At 40.0% G+C, this 21412-nt stretch overlaps 1 protein-coding gene across 3 annotated transcripts in view; it reads right to left on the minus strand.

Moving 5' to 3' along the window:
- LOC141161491 (carboxypeptidase O-like) overlaps nucleotides 1-14067 on the minus strand; it is a 220436-nt gene extending 206369 nt beyond the window's left edge. The window contains exons 1-3 of one of the 3 annotated variants that reach the window (XM_073646332.1): nucleotides 13889-14067; nucleotides 7449-7524; nucleotides 3487-3611 (exon numbers count right to left, since the gene is read on the minus strand). In XM_073646332.1, the coding sequence (XP_073502433.1) occupies nucleotides 3487-3611; nucleotides 7449-7524; nucleotides 13889-13968 (281 nt within the window). In that variant the 5' untranslated portion in view covers nucleotides 13969-14067. The remainder of the gene's footprint in view (nucleotides 1-3486; nucleotides 3612-7448; nucleotides 7525-13888) is intronic. The other 2 variants (XM_073646331.1, XM_073646333.1) reach the window with 2 other exon arrangements.
- Nucleotides 14068-21412: the final 7345 nt, after the last annotated feature.

Below are 21412 nucleotides of genomic sequence, written 5' to 3' on the forward strand. Positions count from 1 at the left end.
CCAATTTTGGCAGAGTTTTTTCAGGTTGTTATGAACACGGCAATACCAAATATATGTTGTTTTTGTGGGGCTTTGACTTTTTTACAATTAACTAATTTTTCCTTAGTTTTATATATTTAGATATTTTTTACACTTAAATATATATATTTTTTACAATGCTTCCTGGTCCCACAAGGGGACTTGGATCTGTGATCCTTTGATTGCTTTGATAATACAGTGTTGTACTTATGTACTACAGTGCATTATCTACACTGTCAGTCTTTCACTGACAGTAAGCCAATCAGGGCACGGCCCAGGGGGATCTGATTGGCTGGAGGATATAGCAGACATGGAAGCCTTTGTCAGACCTCTCTGTTGCCTTAGCAAATATTGGCACCTCATGATCGCACTGTGGGGTGTCAAACTTCTGACAAAGGGAGCGATCTCCCTTTGTCAGATTTCTTGTATGCCACTGTCACTACTGACAGCAACATATGAGGGGTAAAAGTGCTGAGATCCACACTATGTCTGGCCTCAGCATATGCTACAGGAGCCTGTTCCATCTCTCTGATGTCACTGAGCTGCAATCTTAATGTATAGTTTTGTAATTTTACAGGAACGAGTAAAAGTGTCTTTGTAGCCTACAGCAGCCAATCAGAATCAAATTATATTTTACCAGAGATGTCTAAGGAATAAATGAGCTCCATCGTATAATTCCCCTTCAGTCGTGTGGTACTCTTTACAGAGGCGAGAAGTGGTCTGAGTGGGCCCAATATTCCGGAACTGATTAAACAATTGTGAGAGCGGTGCTTATGTACATACAAGCTTTATCAAAGAAACACTGCATTGTTGTGCGAATAACCTTTTGGATCTAATAGTGTGTAACTTTTATCTGTAGGGTTACCTAAAGGGTAGAGTTTATCTATCTCTAGATAGACCATTAACACGGGTAATGAATTGTATATTTTGGCAAATGTATCATCTATTAGCTCATGTATTTATCACCTACAATGTTGTTAGGTGTTGTTACCTGTAGAGACTTACAGTATAAACGTGCAGAATAAACCAACGGATTTAACAGTATAGGGCCAATAGGCATGTAAAATGGCATGGTGCACTACAGGTATCTGCTGTGTGACTAACCCCTTGTTTGTATTTAAACAATTAAGCATCCACCCCCCTCATGGATGGTGGTGTGCGAGTGGTTGTCTTTCAGTATTTTGTACCTTTGCTACCTCCATTCAATACCATTAGGGCCTGCAGTAAACTTCTAGTTTAGACATGTATTGGTAAGTATGTTTTTTTTTCAGCAACGGGTCCAATCCCTAGATAGTACCCAAACTGAAAGTTAACAGTAGTGCACAAAATGGTCCTAAACTTTGCATAGCTGACAAACTATTTTCAGCATCTCCTTTTCCAGGTAAGAGCATTATTCTTCCATTAACTTGTAAATACTATACTAAGGAAAGAGGGTTTTTTTTTTCATGCCCCACCAAGTAGGAGCCTTATATTGCAAAGCTTATGTGGCAAATGACAAATGTTGTTAAGTGACTAAGGCTGTGTGCCCATGATGCGTTTTTTAAGCGTTTCCGCAGCTGCAAAAATGCTGCAGAAACGCTTAAAAGATGCATAGTAGAAGGCCTGCCATGTTCCCAAATGATAATCCGCATGTGCTGTGCACATGCTGCAGAAATTTCCGCTGCGGATTATCATTGCGGAAAAAAACGTAGCACTACCTATTATTTTGCGGAAGTGCTGCGTTTTCGCCGCCATTGACTCGCATTAGAACGCGTGCATTCCACTTCACTAGATAAGGACATGTGGATTGCACGCGTTCCAATGTGCGGATGGTACCCGTGTCTAGAGGAGAGGAGACTCTCCTCTGGACCCGGGTACCATAAAAACTGTGAAAAAAAGAAAAAAAGAAAAAATAAATGTTATATTTACCTTCTGACGGCCCCCGCTGTACTCCTCCTCTCATGCCGGCAAATCGTGATGGACTGAAGGACCTGCGCTGACGTCATAGTCATGTGACAGGTCACGCGACGCTGATGTCGGCAGGTCCTTCAGTGTACCGCTGCCGGCAAGGGAGAACGGAGGGAATCAAGACTGCGGGGGCCATCGGAAGGTAAGTATAGATTTATTTTTTTATTTTTTGACATTCTTTCGGTCACAGTATATTAATCCATGCCGGTTGCATGGATTTATATAGTGTGACCAAGTTGACAAGCACTTTCCAAGTGATGCTAAAATTGCTTGGAAAGTGCTTGTCAACCCGCATGCGGAAATGCAAGTGAGGAACGCTTCATTTCCGCATGTCCCTGGCAGGAAAACGCATGTACAATCCGCATGTACAATCCGCATGCATTTTTTTCTGCCAGGGAGATGCAGAAACACTCAGGAAAAAATCCTGAGCATTTCTGCATCATAGGCACATAGCCTAAGGCTGTGTGCCCATTATGCGTTTTTTAAGCGTTTCCGCAGCGCCAATTCCGTTGCAGAAATGCTTAAAAATCGCTTGGTAGAAGGCCTGCTATGTTCCCCAATGATAATCCGCATGTGCTGTGCACATGCTGCGGAAATTTCTGCTGCGGATTATCATTACAGAAAAATCCACAGCACTACCAATTATGTTGCGGAATCGCGGCGTTTTCGCCTCCATGACTTGCATTGGAACGCATGACACCCGCATCACTGCATCTGCACATGCGGATATCATGCGGATTCAATGTGCGGATGGTACCCGGGTTTGGAGAAGAGGAGACTCTCCTCCAGACGTGGCTACCATAGAACCTGTAAAAAAAAGAATAAAATATACATTCTACTTACCTTCTGATGGACCCCGGTCTCCATAGCGATCTGTCCTGGTTTGCAGGCAGCTCGCGGTGGACTAAAAGGACCTGCGGTGACGTCATTTAGTCATGTGACGGGTCACGCGACCGTTGACGTCGGCAGGTTGCGTGACCCGTCACATGACTAAATGACATCACTGCAGGTCCTTTTAGTCCACCGCGAGCTTCCAGCAAGCCAGGATGGATCGCTATGGAGACCGGGGGCCATCAGAAGGTAAGTATAATGTATATTTTGTATTTCTTACCATTCTTTAAGGTCACACTATATTAATCCATGCCGTTTGCATGGATTTATATAGTGTGACCAAGTTGTCAAGCACTTTCCAAGTGATGCTAAAATTGTTTGGAAAGCACTTGTCAACCCGCATGTGGAAATGCATGTGAAGAACGATTCACTTCCGCTTGTCCCTGGCAGGAAAACGCATGTACAACCCGCATGTACAATCCGCATGCGTTTTTTTCTGCCAGGGAGATGCAGAAACTCTCAGGAAAAAATCCTGAGCATTTCTGCATTGTGGGCACATAGCCTAAAATACATTTTTATACTATTAAATTATGAAGAAAAATAACCATCTCTTCATAACTGTCATGTCATTAGCACAGGAGTTCAAGTTGAAAATATCAGTAAAAATACACAGTAATTTAAGAAACCTACTTAAATGGTATGTCTTGTTGCACAAGGTTTTCTTTCATCTGCTGCAAATAGGAACTTTTGACATGGACATGTACTTCTCTTCCAGGATATATCTCTTCTACAATGTCTGGTTTCCACAAGTCCAACTATGTAAAAGAAGCATTTGGAAATAATTAACAAAATTCTTTCGTTAAAGCATTAATTCTGTCTAAATGATGTATAGACATGTAATACAGTACTCAGGACACGAGGTATTACATGAGGCATGTGTATGACATCTTGTGTTAGCTCATTTCAGTAACACTAAAGAAGCACTCCCATGTACCGGTATATATTTTTATTAAATCTGTGTGTGTGCATGTAATGCAGTGAGAGTGTATTAATATAGTCACCTACCATCCCCTTCTCTGTCAAGCATTGTTCTTCTCCTCTTCTCAGTGATGTCACCATAATTGCGACTAGCTGGCTCACTACGTGAGCCGGAACTCTCTTTTAGGGCTCGTGCACATAACCATATTTTAGGTCCGAGTGCTATCCGTTAAAAAGACGGATAAGATGCGGACCAATGTTATTCAATGGGGCAGTGCAGATGAATGGTTTTTTTTTCACTGACTGAATCTGCATGTGAAAAAAAATCACAGCATGCATGATTTTCTTCTGAAAATCAGATGAGACTCACCCAATCAAGTCTATGGGTGTGAGAAGAAAATCGGATGACATACGGAGCCATAGTGTAGCATCCAATTTTTACAAATACATGATAAATGATTAATAGCTGCTACATAGGCTTACATTGTACAAGTCACTTTCCGAGACACGAAGAGCACAGTGTGACCCTGAGAGTCTGCAGAGAGGTGACGTCACTCAGAAGAGAAGAACGCAGTGGACACCCACATCATTAGATACACTCTTACTACATCACATGCATGTATACACACACATTTTATTAAAATCCGTCCTTTCCTCAACCCTTAATCTACTAAACTGCTTGTGCATGTCCTCATCTTCTCCCACCTCGACTACTGCAACACCCTCCTTTGTGGCCTACCTGCTAATACTCTTACACCCCTCCAGTCCATCCTTAAAGGGGTATTCCCATCTCCAAGATCCTATCCCAATATGTAGTAGGTGTAATAATAATAATATTAGCAAATACCTTCACTTAGAAATTTCGTATAGTATTTTTGATTTGCTATGCCACTTACCTCATGTACAGGCATTGCAGGACCTTAGATATCCACGGTTACAACCACTAGCAGCTAGCTAACTGACTGTCACTTTATCAGTGGACATAACCATGGATACCTAAGGTCCTGCTATGCCTGCACATGAGGAAAGAGATGTAGCGAATCAAAAATACTATACTACATTTCTAATTGTAGGTATTTGCTAATATCATTATTATTACACCTACTACATATTGGGATAGGATCTTGGAGATGGGAATACCCCTTTAACTCAGCTGCGCGACTAGATAATCTCTCGCTTCGCTACTCCTCTGCTATCCCCCTTTGCAAATCCCTTCACTGGCTTCCAATTGCCCAGCGTATCCAGTTCAAACTACTAACACTAACCTACAAAGCCATCCATAACCTTTCTCCTCTGTATATCTCTGAGCTAATCTCACAATATATTCCCTCACGTAATCTCCGGTCCTCCCAAGACCTCCTTCTCTCCTCCACACTTATTCATTCCTCAACCAATCGCCTCCAAGACTTCTCCCGAATATCCCCCATCCTCTGGAATTCTGTGCCCCAACATGTCCGACTATCCACCACACTCGGATCCTTCAGACATAACATGAAAACCCGTCTCCTCAAGAAAGCCTACAGCCTGCCATTACCCCGCTGCCTCCTCAACACCACTGGAGCTGCTGCCTTACCAACACTGGACCAGCGCCTCACCAACACCGGAGCTGCTGAAGCCCCCACCTACTGTCTCCTTCCCCATCATCCTGTAGAATGTAAGCCAGCAAGGGCAGGGTCCTCTTCCCCCTGTACCAGTCTATCATTGTTTATTTGTTACTGTAAGTGATATCTGTATTTTGTATGTAACCCCTTCTCATGTACAGCACCATGGAATCAATGGAGCTATATAAATAAATAATAATAATTAAAAGAAAATACATGGGAGTGCTTCTATCTTACACCATTTTTTATGATTAGAGATGAACATATCAATTGAAATCTCCAATTTGCCAGTTCCACTAAATTTCCCCAAAAATTCAATTTGCAGCAAAAAAATTTGTGCAAATCTCTTAGGGAGAGAGATTTCAATATTCTATGCATATTCCACTTACCCATAGGAACCTGAAGATGGAAACCAACTCCCAGTCTCTCACCTGACTGTGTTCCACTTGGAAAGACTGATCTGTGATGGCCCAGGTACTGACCATCAATGTACAAGGTATCTACTAGACATCTACTAGATGTCAAAGCTGCAGGGTGTTATGGGGAAGCCCGCATAACCACACAGAACAATATTAGCCTGCTCTCTGATGCTTTAGTAGTATGCAGCATCGGGCAAGTTTTTTTTCAGTGTTTGCAAATTACCAATCGTATCTCTAAGTGTTTGAATTTGTGTGGAACTGTGAAATTTAGGAAATGTAACTCGAACTCAGTCCTATGCAAATCAGTCTGCTCATCGGTACTCAAGATCCATTTTTATATATAAAATAACATTTTTAAATATGGAAATTTAGGAAATTAACCTTCACAAATAGACACAATGGGCCCAATTCCTGCCAGTCTTAATGATGGGTCATGCTGGAGTCAGATGCTCCTAATTTATGAAGAGATGTATGCCTCTTCATGTATCTGGAGTATCTGACAAGTGGCGTGCACCACCGTGCCCTACACCAGAAATCTCTCTCCATTCTGGGACTGGAGTGAGATTTGTAGGATAGGGAACGCCACAGCTTGTCATAAATTAGATGAACTGTGGCATCATGTCCTCACCGCGCCCCCATCGAAACCCAGCTCTGCCTCTGGCGGAGGTGGGTGAAACTGGCGAGAACATTCCAAAAGTTGCAAAAACTCTGAGTTTTGCCTAAATTTTGAGACTTTTCAAAGCTTTTACACTAGAATTCTGGAGTGAAAGCTTTGATGAATTGGGCCCAACATGTATATTATGAAGTTACCCTGTTATCTCACTGAACTTTCTTCTTATAAAATAATAAAATCAGGTTTTAGAAATTATTAGATATCCATACAGAGAAGTAAACAATCACTTTTGGGAGTTTTCATGTATTGGAGGTAAGAGAAAAGCAGAATTGGGGCTCCATTAGGACTGCGTCTCTACGGTGAGCTTGTGTGTGTTTTTGATGTTGCAGATTTTCTGCAATATTTCTGCACCAATTAAGTAATGGTATAAATGTGCAAATTCATTTTATGAAAATATATTATTAGAAGTTATATAAAGACAGCATACAGAGTGTATGCAATACGGAATATATAGAAATATATATAACCCTATATATCGGCTAATACCAGGAGAGAATTGTGGTAAGATACAGGCTCTAAGCGATACATAGGTAAAAACACCATATAAGAAGAATTTGTTCATAATCTCCAACTATTGCAATATGCCCAATGGCCAAATGCACATCACATGTTCGTGGGTGACTAATATGAAAATGTTGATGCACATTTATACCAGTTCATCTGTCTATTTCTCTAATTTATTTCCATGTTCTTTGGACAGTTAATGGTTAAAAATAAGGGGGGGGTCTACTGCCCAAGGCCGGTTAGTGATCCACCCCTTTATGCTTATGTTTTCTTTGGCTATACATAGTTGCTCACCAATTAACTAATGTAGGTTACTTGCATTTTTTTGAAAATGTGCAGCGTAAAAAAATTGCCAAAAACACATCATGAGAGCGTAGCCTTAGATAACAGAAAAATAATTTTCTGCAACAAATCTGGTTGCTGTGAGTCTACCCTTATTTCTATGTAACAGGAAATACAAATATAATATCTTCTTACCCGCCATTGTATTAACACATCCTGTAGATGCTGCACTTGCTGGGCTGTCCGGGGTGTTACTTTTAGCACTTGATCACTAAAATAATCAAAATTTGCCATAATGAAGAGTATCACATTCTAATTTTATTTGCTTTCATTATACGATTAGGCTTGACTAGAAGACAAACTTGATGAACTCCCCTCCCACCCCCCCTCCAAAAAAAAATCTAGTTACTTTAATTATCGGATCTAACACATTTAAAAGTATTCTTTTCAAATAATAAGATATTTTGTACACTGGAAATACCTAGGCAATATTATTATTAAAGTTTCGCAGTCATTGCAATTTGTATGAAGATTTCACACCTAAAATGGCGTTCTTCAGAGAAAGGGTTTCTGTCACACACGTCTGCGTTTTGGCTCCCTAACACACTTCTGCATTTTGGGCTCCCTCACACATTTCTGCGTTTTGGGCTCTCTCACACACTTCTGCGTTCTGGGCTCCCTCACACACATCTGCGTTTTGGGCTCCCTCACACACTTCTGCATTTTGGGCTCCCTCACACATTTCTGCATTTTGGGCTCTCTCACACACTTCTGCGTTCTGGGCTCCCTCACACACATCTGCGTTTTGGTCTCCCTCACACACTTCTGCATTTTGGGCTCCCTCACACATTTCTGCGTTTTGGGCTCTCTCACAGACTTCTGCGTTCTGGGCTCCCTCACACACATCTGCGTTTTGGTCTCCCTCACACACTTCTGCATTTTGGGCTCCCTCACAGACTTCTGCATTTTGGGCTCCCTCACACACTTCTGCATTTTGGGCTCCCTCACACACATCTGCGTTTTGGGCTCCCTCACACACTTCTGCATTTTGGGCTCCCTCACACACTTCTGCATTTTGGGCTCCCTCACACACTTCTGCGTTTTGGGCTCCCTCACACACTTCTGCGTTTTGGGCTCCCTCACACACTTCTGCATTTTGGGCTCCCTCACACACTTCTGCATTTTGGGCTCCCTCACACACTTCTGCATTTTTTAGTCCTTGCAAAAATTACATGAATTTTAAGAAAATGTTAATGTGTTTTTTATATATAATTTTGTGGTGATTTTACTTTGTTTCATTTGTAACTATGGTAGTTTTTTGCCATTTCTGAAGTCCTATAAAGAAACTAATGGGGAAGAAAACACCAGAAGAACTCTGTATACAGAGCATGCTAATTATGAAAAAGAAAAACTGACTTACTGTATGACAACAAAATGTCACGAAGCATTATGCATATGTAGTACATTTCATTTTTCAGTATATACTTAATGTAAAATTATAAAACAGCTAACCACTCTCGCCATTAAAACATTATGAAAAATTTGCCACAAAAAAATTTTTTTTAGTAGAAACCCTGTATGTGAAACTAGACTTATGAATAAATCAAGTAAGTAGGTCATGCTTTATAAATGTCAAAGCCAAGTATCTGTGCTTCTGTAGAAGAGTTAATCGGTGACAGAGTGATAAACTGAACTCTTCATTTTTTCTTTTGACTGATATTTAACTATTCAGACAGTGAGTTTAGCGGTTGAAGTGTTTGTTGGCCGAATTAGGTTTTATGACTTATGTGCCCAACTTGGAATTTCTCTATAATTACCCTTGATGTACAATTTACATGTGAAACCAATACATCAGTTAATGCGTCATTGATGACTTTGCACATGTCTTTATGGGGTCATAAAGGAAAAAAATATATATATTTTGATAATATTTAAGCACAATATTTGAAGATTGACTTATATATGGCCATAAAAGTATCATTTGATTATGTAAGAATATTTACTAGAAAGACATCACTCACTTCTGACATAGGCTCCTCAGGACATGTTGGTTTTTTATGAGTGTTTATTAGCCTGAAAATGTCATAAGATTCATGTAAGAGAATATTTCCTTGAATTTGAGAGGTTGATCTTGGCCTTGTTTGACAGAAGGACTTGTGTTAAGGGAATAAGCATTTATGTTAATTTAGTTATTCTATAAAAGATTAGAAAACATGATAGTGTGTCATGTACTCAAAGCTTTATTCACAGAGCTTCTTTTCAGGTTCACAATAGTGCGCTGAAAAAGAAGAGTGATAGTGCATTTTATTCGTCTCTCCTCATAAACAGCACATTAAAAAGAAATGGACCCCTTCAGGACCACCCGATTTTTCATTTTTTTCAGTTTCATTTTTTGTCCTCTTTCTTCTTCATTGTGTAAAAAAATGACATGGCAACATAACTCTCCAGGTCAGTGATGCCAAAAATGATTGTTTTTTTTATATTTCAGTGGGAAAAAATGCAGAACTTTAAAAAAATGTAAAATAAAAAAAACTTGTTATTTTTGGAAGCCATGCTAAAGTTTTTATACTATTTTGGGTACATGTATTGTTAGCTGGACTTTTATGAATGTGGTCATACCAATTATATTCATTCTTTTAATTTTTTTATTTCATTATTTTAAAAACCAGGAAAGGAGGGGTGATTTAAACTTTTTATATTTTTTAATTTGTTTATTATTTATTTTTTTTTCAAACTTTTTTTATTTTTTTGATCGATTGATTTAGTTCTCTCAGGAGATTTTAATCTGCGAAAGTTTGATACTATACTATACTTCATACTATATAGTTAAATTTACATCTCCCTGTGAGGGCCAAAGGAGGACGAACATGGGGGGATTTCAGCAGGCCCCCAGCTTGATAGCCTGTGATCATGTCACATGGAACTGATGGAAGCTAGTATGTGAGAGCAATGGTGATCACACTATTTATGTGTTTTGCTGTCAGTGGTTGACAGAGACATTTAAATAGTTATACAGCAGCAATCCAGGTTAGCTCTGACAACTGCTGTTACATGGAGATTGTGTCTGTGTAACAAAGAGGGGATCTGCTGGGTTTGGTGCAGGCTCAGCTTCTGAGCCCACTCCATACATGCAAGCTTTCACTGTGATGTGCAGTCATATGAAGGTTAAGATCTCCATATACATTAGATTAAAGTTGACTAAATCCTCCAATTCCAGTGGGAAAGCTGTAGGTCTCATTCACACTTCAGTATTTTTGCATTAGTATTTCATCAGTATTTCTATGCCAAAACTAGGAGTATCTCCAAAATAACAGAATGGTGTCAATCTTTCAATTAAAGTTTTTCTCTGTAATCTCCACTCCAGGTTTTAGCATACAAACTCTGATGCAAAAATACTGCCGTGTGAATGAGGCCTAAGGCTGTGTGCCCACTATGAGTTTTTGATGTTGCAGATTTTCTACACCATTTCTGCACCTATTCAGTAAATTAGGTTACTTGCGTTTTTAATCACGTTTTTGATGCTGCAGTTTTGTCACTTGTTGGTGTGTCATATTATGTAAAGCTGCTTTGTTTTTGATACTTCTTTGGTATTTGGCTTTGACAAAACTTTATGCTGCACATTTTTGTTGTATCAAAAACGCAGCGTTTTACATTTCTAGTAAAGTGGATGGGATTTATAGAGATCTCCTGACCCCTCTGCTTCTTTTTTAGCGCATCATAAACTGACCAGCGGTGTGATTTTCAAATCCGCAGCATGTGAATGTCTCTTGTGGGTGCGCTGAGTGTTATGGACAGATTTTCCCCATACCCTCTCATTAGATGTGGAAAATCCACATGTAAAGAACACACATGCATTTTTAGTGTGTTTCTGTGGTGGAAACGAATAAAAAATGCAAGTAATCCGCACTTACCGTAAGTATTTCCATAAAGATTTGTAAAAGCCAAATACCGGGAATTATCAAAGACAAAGCAGATTTATTTAAAGCATTACATATCAAAAAAGAAACAAAAACCACAGGGCCAATAACACATGTTAAAAAAAACGCAAACAAAAACACAATGAAAAGTCGCAAGGACCCTAATTTGAATAATTGGTGCAGAAAAGGTACAGATATTTAGCAACATTAAAAACTCACCGAAATCTCATGGTGGGCACAGCCTTACCATCTGAAGTGCTTATGGCCTCTACATACATACATGGAAAGATGGATCGAGCAGTTTAAAATTAGATAATCAAATCTTTTGTTCTCCCAAAAAATATAAGCAAACTTTTGTTGTTGTTATTATTATTATTATGCTTTGTTAGTGAAACAATTTCTAAGTCAATTTTTATGTGTTTTTCCGCTTAATTGCTCTGAAATTCTATGATGACGTTATTTCTGTGCGCTATGATTCTTAATAGAGTTGCTCACAGTAAATAATAATCCTTATAATTAACCTGAGCCTCAGATGGATAATAGCTTTTTGTACTTTTGGCTGAAAGAGTTACAAACACATAGAATCATACATAGATAAAAAATTGCCGTGATACATGAGAGTGCTCCTTTATTATGTTTCATCGACTGTAAATTGGCCATTTCTAATGTAAGCTACAACTGACTATCCAAACAGTAAAGGTACACAGTGTTGAATTTGAGCAATTTAGGTCCTACAGCCAAAGCAAACTATAGTGGGTATGCATTTTGATTACTAATGTCAGTGGCTTACTGAGGAGAATGCAACTCTACCACAAGTGTGTTATTTTCACAGGTATGGCCAGATACTCAAAGTAAGTATAAAGGATCAAAAAACACAATATCTTGGAAAAACAAACGCACAGACATGTTCAAGTTTAATCTGGTGTTCATTGTTTTTACCTAAAAGGGATTGTCCCAAGAGCAAAGTTCATTTTAATCACTAGATATTGGAATAATAATAACTTCCACAATTGGATGTGTTTAAAAAAATGTTCCCGTGCTGAGATAATCTTATAAATGTGCCCCTGCTGTGTACTGTGTAATGGCCGTGTCTGACCGTACAGTGACATGGTCTGATCATACCACAGCTACGGGACAGGGGAAGAAGTAAAGAAATATACAGACATTACAGGATGAAATCAAAAATCATTTTTTCTTTGAGGTAATACATTTTTTAAAAACAGGCAGTTTTACTTCTGCTGTAATGTCTGTAAACGCTTTTTCTTCCTCCCCTGCCCAGGAGCTGTGGTATGATCAGATCATGTTCCTGCACGGTCAGACACAGCCATTACACAGTACACAGCAGGGGCACATTTATAAGATTATCTCAGCACAGGAACATTTTATTTAAACACATCCGATTGTGCAAATTATTATTACTCCAAGATCTATTGATTAAAATCAACTTTAAAATTAACTTTGTTTGGGAAAATCCCTTAAAGTGGTGTCCAAAGAAGGGATTTAGTGATGAGAAATGAAATGCAATGTCATGGCGTCATATAAAAAAATACAGAAATACATTTTCACATCTGTGTTAAAGGTTTTAGCTGGTGCATTTGTTGCAGAATTTGCTCACAATACTAAAAAAAAGTAGCCCATTATGCAGAGCTATTTTGTCTGGTAAAATGTTTGACTCTATGATGGAAACCTCATGTACCCTATTCTAGTAAATGAGCCGAAGCCACTAATATCTGCCATGCAAGGGGTCTGACACTGCTGTAATTTCATATTTATTCTCCTAAGACAGAGCAGAACAATGGAATTCAACAGTCTTTAACAGTAAATTATGTGGCAACACTCAGTGCCATGGTGCAGTATCACTCCTGAATTTGATAGAAATAAAAAACAGGCAGCACTTGGCAAAGTCTCTTTTGAGATGAAACTTTGCGGCAGGTTACATTGCCATTGGTCTAATTTATGGAAGACTACTGGAGTGCGGCCTGACTCGTTTGGATTTCTATACCGATGGTTGCTGGTTCACAGCCAAGGGATTTGTGACCATAGGAGTGCAAGAACTTGTGCAGCCTTGATTCTTCTAGTTATTAAATTTGATATCTCCTCCAAAAAGAGGAAAATAATCACTTCAAATTTTAACTTTCAAATCTCTAGAATTTCAACAAAAATACTGTTTCATGTATATTCACTTTTCTTCTATTGGAAAGAGGCAGAATACTTTTTAAGATAATTCAAGATGTTATCTTTTTTTTTAACATTTTTCACTAATATTTTGTGAATTGAAGGAGAAATCAACAGCGAGTTCTCTACTATGAGTATCGAAGTCTTATATGAAATTAACACTACTAGGCTTTGCCAATGAGTTAAGTGCATTGGTGATAACCATAATCTGCATAGCTGGCTGTCAAGACAGTAGATAATCAAAGTCTATTTCTTCCATGTTTCTTCATCTTCCAATCACTTTTCATAGCTTTATGAAAACATTTTAAGTGAAAAATACACGTACTAGCTTCAATGTTGCGGAAGCTATGAAAAAATGTATTTGTGCTTTCCTTATAAAGTACATTATAATAAAGAATGTACTGAACTCTGTATTTTTCATTTACTATGTAATAAACATTTCAGTGTAATTAAACAAATTAAATTGACCTTATAATAATGTTTTTTTTGCAGTTTAATAATCTGCAAAATAACAATAGTAACCTAATATATTTCCATACTTACCCATCATACTGAACCTTAACACATGACCCTTTATTTAGAAGGAATCCCAGCAAACATATGGTCCAGGAAAAGTGTTTCATCCTTTCTCTTCAGGACTTGGAGTACCGACTTAGATTGCTAAAGGCATTGAATCTGCTTGTTATGTGCAATGAATTCAGGAATAAATGTGTAACCTGGTTGACCCATATCATAAAGATGTTATCGACACCATCTACACTATCTCTGCTCCAATTAGTTTTATAAGAGTGTCATAAAACCTCTGCATTCCATCTTACTGGAGTTATCTTCAGTATCTATATCTCTATCTGTATATCTGTCTCTTACTGCCTGTGATATCTACTCAATAATAGATATCACACTTTAAGTTTTCGCTATTAATAAAGTATCATTCTCCGGATTTAGACATTGTTAGATATTATTTGCTGCTAAATTACACGGTAACACAATCCTCAAGCATGATATTATCACTCTAAACTACAGCCGCATAGAAACCTCTCATGCAAACTCCATAATACTGACAGCTGCATGGTACAGTCACCACCAATATAGTCATTTAACACAGTAGCTCAAGCTTATAGCCACAAATTCTGCCCATAATGTTATCAATAACATCCAAATTGCAAGTAGTCAAAGATATAGTCTGGATTTTGGTGTAAGATAGTTCAAGGTTCACAGATTGCACATATTCCAGTGTGGTCTTAGCAGGAAGGCAAGTAGTCAATGATCAAAGCATTGTCCTGGGACCAAATGGTCACAGAGTCCAGGGATGCCACATTACTTACTTTATTGTGTGTACACAGTAACTAAAACCAGTTAATAGTGTAAAGCTTAAACCTAATTTTCCAACCAAGTGTAATGATAGTAGATAGGATTTTTCGCCCGTTTTAGCATGCTAAACTGGCACTATCATGGAATAGTGGCTGCAAAGCTGAGTAAAATTTAGTTTCTACTTTTTAATGTCTCCTTTCTATCTGCAGAGAAATTAGCATGTGAATTTTAGGTTATCATTTATGATTAGCCCAAGTGGGCATTACCAGAAATTCTTCTCTGGAAGTGTGAACTTTGTCCCCTGTATGATGTTGACCAATCATAAGCAGGCCACAACATACAGAGGGAAAAAAAAGCACACTCCCCCATTAAGTTAGAATAGGCTTTCTCTTGTGAGAGACATGTAATGACAGACAGTCTGCCACCTCACTGATCTTACTGCAGAGCTGTGTGTGATTGCAAAGTGCTGGGAGTTTAACGGAGATGAGTGAGATAACAAAAAAACTTTTCGCTTTCATGGCAATCAGTGTGGGAGGATGGAGATATATCAGACATAACAGCACTGTTAGAGGAGAGTTGCTGCTGTAGATGAGTTTATAATGAGGCAAATCTCAGTTCTGCTGTACTACCCCACTTGCCACACTATGCTCCCCTTTTTAATCACACACAGCTGAGCAGTGAGACCATTGAGGAGATAAGTGAGATCAGACTGCCTATCATTACACTCTATTATTTTTAATTTAATGTGACTGCTTTTAGGCTACATAGTCCACATTCAAACTACCAACCTTACTTTCTTTTCCTTGTCCAATTTAATTACTTTTTTTACATCTCTGCCCCACCTTTAACTAATTATTACATTGTTATCATCGCTACATAAACGTTGTGTTAGTATATTTTTCTCCTGTAATTCTACTTATTCTATGTCTTCTTCCTGTATAGTACTAAAGATGTTAACCTCTCAAGGGAACAATGTACATATTTGATATGGGAGAGCCATCCGACACCCATCTAATGTGTATAGTGGACATTAGTCTTCAAAGAGATTGAAGAAGTACATTAGATCCCTACAGCATAACACATTTGGTGCATTTTTGCCTCCGCATATTTTTGTTGTGCCAAAAACTCAGCGTCTTACAATTCGAGCAAAGTGGATGGGTTTTATAGAAATCCCATGCCCACTGTGCTTTTATTTTTACTGAGCGAAAACTCACCTGCGGTGCGTGTTTCAAATCCTCAGCATGTCAATTTCTCTTGTGGGTAAGCTGACTTTTCTGTGTGGATTTTCTCCATAGACTTGCAAAAGAAGTAGAAAATCCGCAAGTAAAAAACACATGTGTTTTTAGTGCATTTCTGCAGTGAAAATGCATCGATAACGCATGTCATCCACACCTAAGTATATAATAAAAGTTTTGTCAAATACCAGGAAGTATTAAAAACAAAGCATCTTTATTTAAAGCATGACAAAAGGAGACAAAAACACAGCATCAAAAACTAGATTAAAAAAAACATGCTAAAAAACGCACACAAAAACGCAAAGAAAAACCACAAGTAACCCAATTTAAATAATAGGTGCAGAAATGTTGCAGATATTTAGTAGCATGAAAAATTCGACAAAAGCTCATTGTGGTAACGTAGCTTTAAGAAACTTCTTTCCTTGCATTAAAGGTGTGTCTCTTCATGGACATTTCTTTTCAGAATGTGAATGTCATAGTGATCACCTGATCACTATATGCCATTATCGTGGTGCACTCTGGCAAACAATCAAGGGCACAACTATTAAAGGCTGGGCTAAACAGCAAACTCTTGAATTCCCCCTAATATAGTGCCTATAAAAAATAATGTGACATAGAAACGAAAAAACTGACTGCCACATCCAAAACAGAAAACTGGTGTGTACAGGTGCTTACTAAGAGTAATTATAAATATAATTATTTCTATTTTCCTGAGCAGTATTGCTATTCAAATTTCATAAATTTCATGTTTGCATACTTAGCGCTACAGAGTGCTACTTTATTTGTTAGTTATATATAGAGATGGCTACTCTTAGTAAGCACCTGTACACACCAGTTTTCTATTTTGAATGTCATTTTTCTTCGCTTATATGCACGACTGACTGTCTGACTGAACACTCCACCTCTAAGCTACAGGTGGTTTTAATTACAGCAGGATCTTACCTTCCCATACACATGCAGACGTTAGTCTCTAAGAGGGGAAACACACTGGTAGGTACTGGAATCGAGAAACGCCTTATCGTGGCTACCAGGTATGAATTGGCCAATTTATGGCCTAAGATTTCTCAATTATTTCTATTTTCCTGAGCAGTATTGCTATTCAAATTTCATATATTTCATGTTTGCACACTTAGCACTAGAGAGTGCTACTTTATTGATTAGTTACATAGATAGAGTCCCTAAAAATAATAGTGGTAAACAGACAGTACCTAATGCTAATGACTAACTCTCAAGCGATATCATGAAGTAGCCTGGCATAATAAACTCAAGAGGCACCTAGAATCCCTGGCTGAGAATGCTGGTCAAAAAAGTGCAGACTACCCTGCTCCAGTTGCTGTGGAGTAACTAACTGGATACTTGAGTAGTAGTGATGAGGGTGCACTGAAGTGGTTGAGTGCTCGCTACTCGAATCGAGTAGGTCGGACGCTCGGAAGGGCTTGACTCGAGTAATGAGTATAATGGAAGTCAATGGGAAACTCAAGCATTTTTCCTGAAGATCCCAACAGGAGGGCTTCGGGGGACAGGTAAATTGTGAGACTTGCGGAAACAGCGCTCACATGGAAAGGGAACAGCATGGGGAAGACACCTAGATGCATCTCTGACTCCCAGATCGCTGCTAGGAACAATGTTGTCAGAGTATTACTCCACTTTTACGGACTGACAATAAAACAAAAACCGAAGATAAAATGGATTTTACAGGAAAAATGTTAGGAAACATTCTTTCAAGTATAATTACTTGTATGTAAGGCAAAATTAATTGGAGAAAAAAAAAAACCGCCTCCTCCACCCCTTAATAGCCGGGCCATCTCACACCATATTTCCCCATCGCCTATGACTACAGTAGATGACGAAAGAGAGGAGGAAATAAAACTCCAGTCACCGGTAAATGTAGTTTTAACATTTTACTACCTTATCTGCACATGTGGTGTGTGTGACATGGTCAGACACATTCAGTTTAATTTATGAAGGAGAGACTATAAAAAGTCACAACGCCTATGCGGACAATATAAAAACAAGAACTTCCAAAAGTTAGAAGGAAGAGGGACTCTGTATTAAACATAAAGGAAGGATCCTGGGAGACATGTAGAGGAGGGCCTCAGAAAACATTTTTTTCCCATTTTTAAGGAGTGGGTCTCCTAGACTAGTAAAGCCTATGCACTAAGTGCAAGGGGTGAAATACATTTACCCCTGGAGGTTATACATATATATGTAAGATAATTGTAGAGGTAGGCCTCATAGACATTCTGTAAAAATTATGAACGAGGGCATCATACACACGCAGGAAAAATTAAGAGCGAGGGTCGTATAATGACCCTCAAAAAATTATGAGTGAGGGCTGCCTGTTTACCCTCTAAAAATTATGAGTGAGGGTCGCCTGATGAGTCTCTAAAAATTATGAGCGTGGGACACCTGTTTACCCTCTAAAAATTCTGAGCGAAGGCCGCATGAAAACCCTGTAAAAGTTCTGAATGAGGGCTGCCTTTTTGCCCTCTAAATATTATTATGGTTAGTAGGGAGGAGATATCAGGTCCAGAGAGGTAGAGCTGTGTGTCATCTGTATAGAGGTCATACTGAAAGCCATAAGACTCTATGAGCTGTCCCAGGCCTAAGGTGTAGATGGAGAAGAGCAGTGGTCCTAGAACTGAACCTTGGGGAACACCGACAGATAGGGGGCGAGATGAGGAGGTGGTGTGTGAGTGTGAGACACCGAATGACTGGTCTGTTAGGTATGAGGAAATCCAGGATAGGGCCAAGTTTGTGATTCTGAAATGAGAGAGTCTGTAGTAAGAGGGAATGGTCCACAGTGTCGAAGGCAGATAACAGGTCCAGGAGGAGGAGGACAGAGTAGTGTCGCTTGGATTTGGCAGTTAGTAGGTCATTGGTGACTTCAGTCAGTGCAGTTTCAGTAGAATGGTGTGGTCGGAAACCAGATTGCAGTCGGTCAAAGAGGGAGCAGGAGGAGTGGTGGGACAACAGTTTAGAATGGACGTGTTGTTCCAGTAGTTTTGAGGCATAGGAGAGAAGTGTTATGGGGCGATAGCTAGTCAGAGAGGAAGGGTCAGGAGGGCTTTTTGAGGATGGGTGTATTTGAGGCATGAGGGAAAGACACCAGTTGTTAGTGACAGGTTGAAAAGGTGGGTTAGGGTTGGGATGAAGATAGTGGTAAGGTTTGGGATGAGGTGGGACTGGATTTGGTCAAGTTTACAGGTGGTGAAGTGTGATTTGGAGAGTAAAGAGGAAAGTTGATCTTCCATAATGGTGGAGAAGGTGGTTTTGGAGGACGAGGGTTGAGTGAATATGAGGAGGGGCTGTGGTGACTTTAGGCAAACGCTTTGTCTGATGGTGTCAATCTCCTGCTTGAAGCATGAGGCATAGTCTTCGGCTAAAATAAGAGGAGAGGGAGGAGGCACTGGGGGACGCAGGAGAGAATTGAAGGTGTTGAATAGCTGTTTGGGGTTATGAGACAGGGAGGATATGAGAGATTAAAAGTATGTTTGTTTTGCTGCAGTGAGTGTGGACTTGAAGGTAGTGAGGGACTGATGGAATGCGGTGAAGTGCTCATTGGTGTGGGGCCTTTTCCATCTACGCTCAGTGACCCTATAGGCCTGTCGCAGTTCTTTAGTTCGGCTAATGTGCCAGGGTTGCCTGTTGATTGTGCGAGCTTTGGTATGTGTGAGGGGGGTGACCGAATTGAGAGCTGCAGCTGTTGTGGTGTTATATAAAGTGTCAGCAATGTCTGCATCATGTAAGGAACTAATGTCTGTAAGTGGGAGAAGGAATTCAGAGAGAGAGTGTAGGTCAAGGTGTTTAAGATTTCTGCGAGGGTGTGCAAGTTTGTGAACTGGGGATTGAGGACCTGGAGAGGAGAGGGTAGATAATGTAAGTAGGTTGTGGTCAGAAAGAGGGAGGGGTAAGTTAGAGAGGTTAGACAGGGAGCAGAGGCAGGTGAAGATGAGGTCCAGAGTGTTTCCATCTTTGTGGGTGGCTGCGGAAGGCCACTGAGTAAGGCCAAAGGAAGAAGTGAGGGATAGAAGCTGAGAGGCAGCTGGGAGGGAAGTGTCAGTGGGGATGTTGAAGTCGCCCATGAGGATAGTGGGGATGTCAGTGGAAAGGAAATTAAGTAGCCAGGTGGTGAGGGGGTCAAAGAAGGTGGTGGCTGACCCTGAGGGACGGTAAATGACAACCAGTTGGAGGTTGGAGGGGAAGTAGATGCGCACACAGTGCACCTCAAACGAAAGGAGAGAAATAGAGGGCAGCAGTGGAATTTGGGTGAAGGAGCAGTTATCTGATAGGAGGAAACCTACTCCTCCACCATGCTTGCCAGTGGGGCAGGGTGTGTGGGACAGGTGAAATCCACCATACGAAAGTGCAGCAGGAGAGGCCATGTCGGAGGGGGTGAGCCAGGTTTTAGTGATGCCGAAGAAGGAAAGCTTGGTAGTGATGAAGAGATCTTGAATGTAGGAAAGTTTGAAAGTTTGTTGCAGACGCAGCGAGCGTTCCATAGAGTACTGTTAGAAGGACTGCGGAAGCAGGGGGCTGGGCGGATGGGTATAAGGTTAGAAGGGTTACGAGAGTTTGTGATAGATTGTGGGTAGGAGGTGGAAGTGACTGTGGGGATGTGGTGAGGAGGACCAGGATTTGAGGAGATATCACCAGCAGTGAAGAGAAGCAGAGAAAGAATAGTAGATGGGAGCAGGAGAGAGCGTGAGGTGGCTGTCTGTAGTTTTGAGACACAGGATTGAATGTTGAGGAATAGTTCTGAGGAGGAGGTGAGATGAATGGGGAGGATGGAGGGATGATTGATAGTCTTCTAAAAATTTAGCACGAGGGCTGCATGTTTACCCTCTACAAATTTGGAGCAAGTACCAAATGTTTACCTTCTACAAATTATAAGCGCGGGCCGCCTGATAACCCCCTAAAAATTTTGAGTGAGGGCGGCATAGTAAGCCTCTAAAAATTTTGAATGAGGGCCACATGATGACCCTTTAAAAATTTGAAGCGAGGAACGCATGATGACCCTCTAAAAATTTGGAGTGAGGGCCTGATGACCCTTTAAAAATTTTGAGCGATGGCTGCATGATAAACCTCTAAAAGTAATGAGTGAAAGCTGCCTGTTTACCCTCTAAAAATTATGAGCGAGGGCCACATGGTGACCCTCTGAAAAATTGAAGTGAGGACTGCCTGATGACGCTCTAAAAATCTGGAGTGGAGGCTGCAAGATGACCCTCTGAAAATTTGGAGCGAGGGCTGCATGATTACCCTCTGAAAATTTGGAGAGTGTATGGGGTCAGCCCCTGCTAATAACTTAATTACACTGTAACTTTAAGAGACAATGCTCCTCTCTTTGTGTGCTCTTGGATTAGTTCATCTCACCTGCAGCTTGCTGTGTGTTGGTTTGAGCAGATGGAAGTTAAAGTCTGTGTCTGGCAGTTGAGGTCTCGGGTCCTGTTATGGGAGGACAAACCTTAAAAAGGGATGTCTGAACACTGAGAGACAGTTAAAAATGGATCAGCGGCTCTAG

This window comes from Phyllobates terribilis, unplaced genomic scaffold (assembly GCF_046119375.1).
Source record: "Phyllobates terribilis strain yellow unplaced genomic scaffold, ASM4611937v1 Scaffold_9__5_contigs__length_417890890, whole genome shotgun sequence".
NCBI lineage: Eukaryota > Metazoa > Chordata > Amphibia > Anura > Dendrobatidae > Phyllobates > Phyllobates terribilis.